Consider the following 11,840-nt stretch of genomic DNA (forward strand, 5'->3'; position numbering starts at 1 on the left):
TGGAGAATGTCAGCTTACACCATGAAGTCATCAATGTCCATCGACCTGGCTCTCTTCTCACTGAAATCTGCTTCCTGAAGGACACTCTCGATTTTTTTGCTAATGCTGAAGTCAGCTGGGACTTCCTGTGAAGATGCACAAAAAGATTCCTGATTAAAAGCAGAGAAACAGGGAGCGGGCGAGATCTTTAAAGAGGGCTGAGGAGTCGTTTATTTAAAAACTTGACTCACCGTATTGTGAAGAGAACAGTGAATTCTGTAGTTCTTCTCCAGCATCTGCTCCACTGCAGCGGACCTACAGAACACAAGATCACATGACCATCTGCTCTTGACCACACCCACTTTTGACTGAACAGTTTGAGAGCTACTCACTTAAAAGCTGCGTTGAGGGTTTTGTTTTTCCTTACAAAGGCTATTCTGACAAGGCCGTCCCACTCCTAGAATAAAAACAACATACACCTTCAGTCTAACTTATATTTTTAATGAATACTCCTCCACAGTAGGATTCGTTAACAATCAAAGCTCACCTGGAAGTTCACTGGAGGAGGAGGATTTTTGGGTTCTATCCTGACGACGCTCGACTCCACTTTCGGAGGGGGGCGGAAATTATTCTTCCCTACCTGATAACATTGAAAATACACATTAACACTGAGACATATGGTCTAGAGCAGCGGTCCCCAACCCCCGGGCCTCGGACCGGTACCGGTCCGTGAGTCGCTTGGTACCGAGCCGCAAGAGTTGAGGTTCAGGTGTGAAATGTATAGTTTTCAGGGTTTTTAATCTGTTTTCAGCGTTATTTTGTTATTGTTTTTATTGTTTACTCTGTTTTCCTGGGTCTTTTCACGTGTGTTATGAATATTTTTTCTTTTTTTCGGTACCGGTACTAGTTTTATTTTGTTGTATTTATCCGCGACACCTTAAAGGCCGGTCCATGAAAATATTGTCGGGCATAAACCGGTCCGTGGCGCAAAAAAGGTTGGGGACCGTTGGTCTAGAGAGTTGCTGTTAGCATTAGACAACCATCAGAGAGCGGATGCTGACCTTCATGAGATGGTCTACACGAGCCAGAAGCTGTGTGTTGATGGAAAGTCTGCAGTACAGTTTGTCTCCAGGCTTGGCAACCAGGCGCATGGCGAACTCTCGCTGGAACATCAAGACTGCACACCTGGAGGAAAATAAATAAATAACAGGCACTTAACACAGCAGGGATACGAGAAAAGACGATCAAACTTCCTCTATGGACCTCCAGCTGTGTCTCACCTGAAGAAAGGCCGGTGCAGCAGGAGCTTGAAGACAAAAGGTGATGAAATCTGCACAAAGAGAAACTGTGTTTGGTCCAAGTGCAATGCAAGACACTGAAAGACTTGTGTGGATTTGGCAGAAACACGTCCGTACCTGGTAAGGTAAGTTAGCCACACAGACGTCAAAGAAAGGCAGATCTGTTTTTAGCACATCTCCAATTAATATCTGAAGCTTGGCTTGTAAGGGTCTGATGGAGAAAACAATAATTTTATTAGATCACTTTATATTCAAATACGACTTTTAAGCACAGTATATGTAAGAGCAGCACTGCTTTGTTCACTCACGTGCACTGTACTCTCTTCTGAAGTTCAGCCACCAATCTGCAGTCCAACTCGCAGGCGACTACCTGCAAAAACGGCGAGTCACTTTTAAAAATCTGCAGTCACTGCAGCACCGAACAAACACCAAAGTGAACCGAAATACCAGACAAACTCCGGGAGTGCGGTCTGTGTAGTCTTATGGCAGTTTTATACTTTCCAAGTGTGTGGAGGGTCTTTTTGGGGGTGTAAATTTTATCATTACAGGGTAAAAGGAGCACTCTGTGTCCTCTCCAATTAACTGTGACAACGTGGACCTGTCTGTAAAGACACCATGCTGAGATCTACCAACTACGCACGTGTGCTCCAAGCATTCTCCAAGAAACAATATAACAGAAACATGCATTCATACGTGCTTTCTGCAACTGTCTGCAAGCAATTAAAATACTGGCCCTGGGCTTTTTGATTTAGATTTATTTATTTTAATTTTTTCTTATTTATTTTTATTTTTACACATCAGATGCATTTGTACCTCCTCCTGGAATCGAACCAAATATATGTTGATTGTAGAGTTAATCCACATGAGTTACTAAATATCGTCTCCACCGTCTGTCACAGCTCCACTGGTGATTTTGAAAAATAAAGTGTGACTTTCTGGGATACTTAAAACTTTGACTGCACCACTGAAAATACATTTTGATGTATATGCTCCTTTTCATGCAAATTATCCACAATATGCAATTCATTTTTGGTGTTTGCTAAATTTTATAAAATCTCAAATCTCAAAAATGAATTAAACTTTTGGTGGTTTGAAAGGATTTTGTGCAACTTTTTGTCCCATTTGCAATTTAGTTGGGGCTTAATAAGTTACAGAACATCTCATAACAAATAATAATGAGAATGTAAAACAAACTAATTGGATTTTCAGTGTCAATATTAAATATGTTTACACAATTCTCTATTAAATATAGGTTTAAAAATATCTGTATTTACTGACATTGTGTATCACAACATGTTTGAAAAAAGGCTTGCATAAAGGTGTAGTGTGAGTTCTTGGAGCGAGACCCCCGACAGTTTGAGGCTCTTACTTTTTTGGCTTTTTCCAGCAGCTTAACCGTCATGTTACCAGTACCAGGTCCCACCTCGAGCACCACGTCTGTCGGCCTCAAAGCAGCCTGAAAAAGAGACGCGTCACAGTTCAGTTAGATCAGCAGCCTCTGCATGATTGTCCACTTCTTTTTTTTAAAACACATATTTTACATTTTGTGAATATTTGTTAAAATTTTTGTCTGTAGCAGCATCAGCAAGTACTTCCCACCTTTTCAATAATCCCATTGACAACCAGAGGATTCTTCAGGATGTGCTGGCCGATGCCAGTGTTGAACATGATCCCTGCAACAGGGAGCAAACTGAGCACTGCATGCTGGTCATGTGTGACGACTATGGTCATTTATATATGAACAATTATATCTGTTTATATGTCCTAAGCTCACATTTTAAGCCAAGGATAAGTCCATCCATGCCAGCTCATCTAGTCCCATGAAAAACATCTATGAAGCTCTTGCAAAATCTAAACGTTATACTATACTTTTTTGCTTGTTCCCTTGCTAAGATGAATATGAGCCATTTTTCACAGTTTCTACTAAACTGGATTTTAATGCACTACAGTCCTCCTTCTGTATATACACAGCAAGAAACCCCCAAGGCTCATTTTGCAGATAAACAGCTCCTGAAAATTTTATAATCATCATTACTCAAACACTGCATCTTTTGCAGATGGGTGAACATTGCACTGCTTTTTGTTCAGTGGGGTTAACATTCACCTGGCAGTGAGACAGTATTAAGGAATCACACAATCCCGTCCAGAAACCGCTGAGAAACATGACCACGGCTACAGGTTAAAAAATATAATAATTTCCTGCGCTCATAATTGGCACCAAGATGCCATTTTTCTTTGCATCCATCCTCCTTTTTAAAAATCTTCTGCACTTCTCTCAGCCTTCAGGTAGGAATGAGTTTACAGTTCAGCCTGCCTGTTCATCAACTAAGTTTCCAGATGGTCATACTTCTAATTTCATTTAAATTCATGCATACAGACTCAGATCCGAGGCAGAAGTAACTGCTTATCATTTCAGTGTTAAACTGCTTTTGTGGACTTTCAATGTTGCTCCCGTTTCTCCATGCCCATCTATTCCTGTGGAATAAAATGCATACTGTAAAGTTGCAGCACCAATTCCCCCACCTTCCACGGTCAGTCACGACTACTTATTACAAATATCAAACGCATCTCGCAGAGTGACCAGAGTGACATTTTGATTAGTTTGATGTTTTTCCAACAGACAATACCAAACAACAGAAAGCTTCATAAAGTCTGGCTCTCTTCCAATAGCTGCCAAGAATCAAGGAAGACCACCTTTCCAAGACTCGTGGTGGACTGAGGTTTGTTTCAGCCTGCAATGAATTAGTCAGGATCAGTGGTCTGGTTTGCATGAACAGTAATGAATTACTGGCTCAGCCTCATGATTTGACTTCAGTATAGCTTAAATATTTTTGTGGCTGGGCCCTTAAAACGTATCAGGGAATCTGACACCACCAAGCCCCAAACAAGAGTCTGGCTGAGTTTGTTGCTCTGTTATCAGTAAACATTTTTCATTGACAGTTGAGGTTCAGGGTGCTTGCAAATGAAATAACCACCACCATGAAAAAAAAAAAAGAGAAAAAAAATCAAAACGAGCATTTTAACATAATGACAAAAGACATTTATTTACATATCAGGAATGACTTTCAACATTTCTTCATACATAAGCCTCTTTGGTGAATATTTACATTCATAATATTGCAAAACAGTAGTAATAAATCTACATGTTAGAACTGTTACAGTCAGTTATGTTTCTCTGATCTTGATTAAGCATAAACAATTTGTGTTTACGTCATTTGTTCACCTCCTAAACAATGCATACAGAAAATAACAGCGGAAGCAGCTGGACTAAATATCGCAGTTAGCACAAATTAACAATTTGCAGGAAAAGAAACTTTCAAAAGAAACCTTTTAATTGAAGTAGCTGGTGGGCTGGAGTCACTAAAACGTTTCCACGTCAACACAAGTGACGACAGTTACAGCAGTGCTTCATGTTAAATGCTGTGACTGCTAAAACAGCGATACACCAGCTCAATATGCAAACACTGCACAGACACGATGACTGACCCCGTCTCTAAAGTCTGGCATGCTAACATGCTAATGCTAACGCACCCCGTTCAGAAACGTACCTTGGTTTTTGACCTCTTGGTGCTGTCTGCTTTTCTTCACCGCTTTGACCTTCGGCATTTTACTTTATTTTGTCCTACTTAAAGAGCTACAAAAATCCAAATTGTAAGTAATTATCCAGAGTAAGGCTGGCTGGACTTTGTAAACACGTGTAGTCCTTCCTCTATGCTGCTCTTTCTCTTCTTCAGTGACACGCTGAGCTGCAGGTTTCATCTGTTGGCTCGCTTCCTCCGCGCCCTCTGGTGGCGATCTGGCGGCATTGCTTTTACTTTTTCAAGATGAAACTAAAACTGTTTTTGAAACAGTTTGACACGCGCGCGCACACACGCACACACGCACACACACACACACACACACCATCTTTACTCAGAGATGGGAAACTCCTCGAGTGTCATGGCGATGTCTCGAAGTTTGGGATCATCAAGCCAGTTGACTTTACAGGCCAAGAGAATGCCCTGAAGAGGAAAACAAACATTAACATACAACCAACAAAACTGCGAGTGAGTATCATACATTCAGTCATAAACTGTACCGACTGTTTTTTCTAAAGTTTACCCTGAGGACATTTTGGGTCATGATGGCCATCTTTTTATATTTTTCCAGGTTTGCTTGGCCTTTCTCCAACGCAGCTTTGTACTTTTCCATGTCTGGATACTCTTTCTTTGAAGACTCCTCCATGTGTTTGATCTTCTCATGCGTGAGCCGTTTCATCTCTGCAAGCAGAAAGTACTACTTTAATCTGGAGTCGAAACAATAAATAACTAAGAACTTTAACTGTGAAAGACATCCGATTTCTTTCTCGTAAAGCATACCAAGTCTGTTCTTCTGTATTTCTGTAACCTCATCTTGAAGTTTTTTGGACTCCTGTTGGAAAAATAAATAGTAGATTAGGGTATAAAACCCTCAACTTTAAGTAGCACTTTAACCTGTAGCATTTATGTTGAAGAATAAAGGTCGTCATGCCAAGTATTGACTTGGACAGATCCTGTGTTTGCCTTATATACACTGCACTTCCATGAACGTTTTCATGTTTCAATAAAGATCAGAACACATTATCCATTTTCCAAGCAAAATATCAAATGAGGGTTGACTCAAGACCTTTGCACAATACTATAAGTGATTACAATACCCTAACAAAACAAATTGTCTAATATAGGAAATCCCATAAAATTTTAAACACACAAAGCACTTCAAAGAAGAACACAGACTTAAGCTGCTCACCTGTTGAAGGTGTTTTATGTGTGAACAAAGACCCATGCAGCGGTCACTTATGGCTTTCAGAGCACTGAGGGAAAAAAAACAAAACAAATGTTTTGATAAAAATAATTAAATATTTCAGCTGTTTCTGTATGTTGTCAGTTGACTTACTCTGCTTCAGAGTCACTCCAGTTCAGCTTTTCTCCGATAGCGTGCCACATCTGCATTCTGAAAGACAGAGACAATCAATGATCTGTCACGAAAAACATGAGAACATCTGAACTCCAAAAACAAATAATACAAGCAGCAGTTTACCTGTGCAGGGTCAGTGTGCTGTTAAAATGAAGCGTCTTCACCCTTTCAAGCTCACCGATATATTCTGGCCTGAAACGAACAAGTGTCAACATCTTTTTTTCCCTTTTCTATTTAACATTTGGCTTTAAAACATCAAATACTCACAAGTCTCTCTCTGCTTCAGATGTGCTGCATGACCTTTTATTTTTTTCTATCAGGGGAAACTTAAAATTAATTTCCATTTTTGCTCTTAAAAAATAAAAACAAATTTATTCAAGAAAATTGTTTTATACCTGCGTTGAGCTGTACTGCCATCTCAAAGCACTGGTTGGACATCTGTTGCTTTATTCTGTAAAGAAAGTAAAGACCAGAGGTGACGTGTGCGGCACAGCTGGATCAAAAACTGACCTTCAACACCAATGTTGGGGTGAGAGATACAAACCTCAGCATGTCTACAGGTGACGTGTCTTTCTGTCCGGTGGCACCTTCAGCAGCAGGAACATCATTTGGCTCCATAGTCTCCACCATGTGATTGAGTTTCCCCTGGCTGTCAGATGACTCCATCACCAAAAAAAAGAAAAAAAAAAAAAAGAAAAAAAAACGAGTGAAGATTCCTGGAGAGACAAATCAAACCACAGAAATGTGGGTTTAATCCAACATAAGAAACTATAGCTCATTAAAACTCAGACTGACTAATATGCACTAATATACAGAAAATAATGGCATTTAACTTGAAGTCTGCCAGTCATCAAGTTTTTTTTTTTTGGTTTTTTGTTTCAGTGACCGAAACAAGTATACTCATCTCAACATACAAAACACATCATACAGCCTTACACTCATTCATAATTCATACATGCAGCTGGTGCAAAAAAAAAAAAAAAAAAAAAAAAGGCCACAAATCATGAGCAAGACAGAGTTAAACTTAAGTTTTCAGCAGCCAAGCTGAGGAAGGCTGTTTCAAAATACAAACTTATCAACTCAAACATGTGAAAAAATTATTTGAAATTTCAATTAGTAAGTCAAAATGTTGAGATTGTGATAAGAAATTCTGGCTTAGTGTCTTATTAATAGTCCCACTTGGCAGAAACAAGCTTGTATAAAAATATCATATTTTAAGTGGGGATCGGCAAATACCCCACAATAAAATATTATCACAATTTGATATGCATTAAGATTTTATGATATACTAAGTTTCAATAACTTTTAAAATAACCAATTATGTTCTCAAAGTTAAACTTTGTCTGTTTTATCCAATAAGCACACCAACACTGTCAATAAACCTGGCATAGCTGTATTGCCATAAGACAGACAGGCCAACTGTATGCAACTGAATTTTAATTACAGTTGTTGTTAATTACATCCAATCTGTTCCTGATAATACAACAGTTAACAGTGATAAGCTGTCTGAAAATACCAAATGTGAATTTGTGTCCTCATAGACATCAACAGAAATTCACTTTTAACTGTTAAATTTGTGCTCAGCAGCCTTTCTGCTCTATAGGAATATGACCAGAATACAACCAGCTGGAAGCCATTTGAGTCGAGTCTCCTTATTAACAAAGACTTGTTCAAACTGATGGCGACATGTTGGCAATCTGTCTGCATTTATAAATTAGACAGCAAGTATTTGATAACAAGTATATTTCTGACTGGCAAACTGTGACTGAATACAGAAGACTGCCTCCTATTAAACGACCAATGCAATCACCTTGTGATCAAGTGGTTGTGAGTGGTGGCCAGCGGGCAGACAGACAGACCGATGGTTTTTCAGTTGACCAGAAAACTGCACAACGTTATGTAGAAAAAGAAAATCCAGGCAGATTCTGCAGGTTGCACCAATGAATTGTCTGGTTTCCTTGCTGTACGCCTCCACCGTAACCACTGAGCTCAGTGGTTTGCAAACAGTAAGCAGTTTTGTTGTGCAAGTGTCAATCTTCAGATAATGCACGGAAACGCAGCCAAGATACGAGCAAAGAGGCTTCTGTGACAGACTCCTGCCACCTGTTCATTGCGACACAGTGAAACCACTTCTCAAATCACTAACCTGCCGCTCCAGTCATCTTATATAAAATCATCATCACTGGTAGTTCAATCGCTTCACGGTGCTATGCTTAGCACCTGTGTAAAAGCACCCGCAGTAATTTGTCACCCATCAGTTTTACAGTCACACAAAGTAAAGCGTAGGCTTCTGATGTCGTAGAAGCTGAAACTGTACTTCAGTGCAGCTCTGCTTCTGCGCTGTACACACACATACAGCAGCCTTAATCAGAGTTGATGCTCGTCTTTATACGGTTACAGCGGCCCTTTTCAGCAGCTGTCAGCGTAGCGCTAAAACTAATATCGGTTTATTTAAAATAAAAATTTTTACCTCTCTTAACGGAATTGATGATGCTTCAAGTCCAAATGACATCAAATAAGCACTGTCTGCTGAACCTCTGTTAGCTTCGGCGTTACACTTGCTAGTTAACGTCAGTCGCTCAGTGTAACGGCGAGTTACAACTCTTCACAAGCTTTCATCTGTGTGAAATGCGGTTGTTAATTAGCAAGAAAATGCGCAATAGGTAATCAGTTTTGTCACCGCGTTAAATTGTTATTGTTTTTCTTTGTCAGGGATTAGCAAACCAGCCTACAAGTTCAGTACCGCCACCTGTCGGACAGGAGGGTAAAACTGAAGACAAGCAGGAGAACACTCATGCACCTTCAGCAAGGAGTTGGTTTCACTCTCTTTAATGCTCATTTTAACGTTTTAAAAGAAACAAAGCCCACCCTTGCCCACAACATATTAACCGACTTCTGGATAATTGGCCTATAGCTGAACTACTAGTTCATAATGTTAACCAACCATTAAATGAGTTCAGTGATTCTTCTCTATTTATGTCTTCCACTTTACTCGTATAAGGACCTGATATATAAGCATTTCACTGTGCATTACACTCATATAACTGTGTGTGTGACAACATCCCAATGTGTTTAATCTTTCTTTTTAAAGAATTAAGTTTGGCTATTACATTTTTACACATAATAGCCCAGTCATTAAAAAATTAAGAACTAAAAAAAGATGTATATGTATGAAAAGGTCATGTCTTCAGAAAACTAATACGTTTTGAACAGTGAGTCTCAGGAGGAGAAAAAACTCTCAGCTCAATACATTTAAGCATACAGAGATGGTCAAGCTGACTTGCTGAAGTTCAAACTTAAAATCAGAATGAAGAAGAAAGCTGATTGACATTACTTTAAACATGGCACGATTGTTGGTGTTAGATGGGCTGGTCTGAGTAGTTTAGATACTGGAGATCTACTAGGATTTCCCCACAGAACCATCTCTAGTGTTTATAGAGAATGATCTGAAAAAGAAACTGTCCAGTCAATGGCAGTGTTCTGGGGTAAAACACAGTGTTAATGTCAGAGGAAGGGTAGAATGACCAAGTAATAATCACTCGTTACAACCAAGGTATGCAGAAGAGCATCTCTGAATGCACTACATGAAACAGATTTACTACAGCAGCAGAAGGCCACAATGGGGGCCACTCCTGTCAACTAAAAACAGGAAACTAAGGCTACAGTTTGCACAAGCACATGACAACAGAAGATTGGCAAAAAAAAAATTACTGGTCTAATGAATGTTGACTTCTATTCTAAATTTCAGATGGTAAGGTCAGGATTTGGTGTAAATTACATTAAAGCATCCATACTGGCTTGTTTCAATGGTTCAGGCTGCTGTCTGTGGTGTAATGGCCTGTTAGAGATTCTTTGTACACTTTGGGTCTCTTAGCTGAAAATCAATTAAATACCACAGCGTTCCTGAGTATTGTTCCTAACCAAGTCAATCCTTTTATAACTACACTGAATCCAACTTATGACTGCTATTAAGAACAGTATCATTACACAATGTCACAAATCTCACATTATCTCAAACTGGCTTCTTGGCTAAGATAGTGAGTCCGCTTTCCTCAGGCGCCAGATCTCAATCTAATACACCAAATCTGGGATGAACTGGACTTGGAGATACTCATTATGAATGTGCAACGGCTGCAAATCTGCAGCAACTGTGTGATGCTATCGTGCCAACATAGACCATGAATAAGGAAGGCAGTTCTGGGGGTCGAACCTAGTGCTAGCAACGTTTACCTAACGAAGTGCCCGGTGAGTGTACCGTTACAGAAAAATAAAGTGAATCCTCAAACTAAGAACAAGCACCCGAGTCACTACACAGGAGAGTAAACACATGCATTATTTTCATATAACGTCATTTAACGTGTTTTCAGCTGGTTATAACTTAGCGTTAAAACTACTTCGGTTTACATATAAGTCTTACCTCGATTGAGTTAGGTTAACGCTCTTATGTCAAGATTAAAAAAAGAAGACAAAGAAGCAGAGGTTAGTCCCTGGCGTCGTCGTTACACTCGCCCGTTAAAGTTAACAATTTTTTGCTTATCAAAATGTCACCAGCTGTAACACATCAAACTGTTTACGCCGCACGACTTAATTTTATAACGACGCCGTCCCGCCAAGAAACACGTAACGGAACGTCACCATACGTCACACGTCTGCCTGTGACCAGAACCAACGCTCAACTGAACTTTCAACTTTCAAAGGCTCTGCCTGTCACACATCAAGGGATGCGGCGCCCCCTGCTGGTCGAGAGGGAAAACACATATGTGGACAAATACAACAGGTTTGTTTTCTTTATTATACCGTTTACCATAGTTACTATAGCTACTATAGTTAACCCGCATGTATATGAAATGAAATACTTGCTTTTTAAAAATATTAGTGGCTGAAGAGTGGTATGAAACCAATGTACATTTTTTTATATACAAAAACAAAAGTATTCTTCATTCAAGACAAACACATTTTATTGAAATACGCCTTTTATTCCTTTACTTGCAAAGTTTTGTCTCATCATTCTCTCTCTACTATTTTTAAGTATTTGCTCTTGAGAGTAAAAGTGTTAGACACGGTGCCATAAATCATACAATGAACCACGAGTTTAGTTGTGACCCAAGGTGTTTCCCCTGCACGCTGAACTGACGATCTCGCCTCGACTTCCTAAGGTCCATCAAACAAAACAAACCAGGATGAGGTTCAGTTGTGATGCAAGATTATGATTTGTGTAAACAGCAGTGTAATTTACACCTCTACACCTGACACAGTTAAAACTGAAACACTATTTCACATGCATTTTTTTTCTATATGTAAACTATGCCTGACATTTATTCTTCTGACTGGATTAATTTATTGAAGCCATTCTTACTTCTTCGATTGATTAGGTAAACGCTTTAGGTTGAATCAGGTAGGGTTTTCCAAACAGTCGCAAATTGCAATAGCCTCCCAAAGCAGGACACCACAAAAACTTCGCAATTTGATCTAACATCAAGCAGGATTAAACACATGCAGGGGCCCAAATAAGCATTTCCATAACAAACCTTAAATCTTTTTATGCCGATTACGTCGACTGATTATGGATGATGTACTCAACAGTAGGCCAATTTGATGCCATCTCAAAGTGAAAAGCGACAGGTTCCA

The 11,840-nt window shown here is 39.5% G+C and overlaps 1 protein-coding gene across 2 annotated transcripts in view; it reads right to left on the reverse strand.

The window, feature by feature from the left end:
- The window catches only part of dimt1l (DIM1 dimethyladenosine transferase 1-like), a 13,655-nt gene extending 3,058 nt beyond the window's left edge, over positions 1-10,597 (reverse strand). Inside the window, exons 1-11 of one of the 2 annotated variants that reach the window (XM_080893015.1) lie at positions 4,826-5,188; positions 2,877-2,950; positions 2,647-2,733; positions 1,586-1,647; positions 1,395-1,488; positions 1,260-1,309; positions 1,041-1,164; positions 527-619; positions 372-436; positions 231-294; positions 19-125 (exon numbers count right to left, since the gene is read on the reverse strand). In XM_080893015.1, coding sequence (XP_080749141.1) covers positions 19-125; positions 231-294; positions 372-436; positions 527-619; positions 1,041-1,164; positions 1,260-1,309; positions 1,395-1,488; positions 1,586-1,647; positions 2,647-2,733; positions 2,877-2,950; positions 4,826-4,883 — 878 coding nt within the window. In that variant the 5' untranslated portion in view covers positions 4,884-5,188. The other variant, XR_013972927.1, reaches the window with a different exon arrangement.
- Between the last annotated feature and the right edge of the window lie 1,243 nt (positions 10,598-11,840).

Source organism: Rhamphochromis sp. 'chilingali' (assembly GCF_963969265.1).
Source record: "Rhamphochromis sp. 'chilingali' genome assembly, chromosome: 10".
NCBI classification, from domain to species: Eukaryota; Metazoa; Chordata; class Actinopteri; order Cichliformes; family Cichlidae; genus Rhamphochromis; species Rhamphochromis sp. 'chilingali'.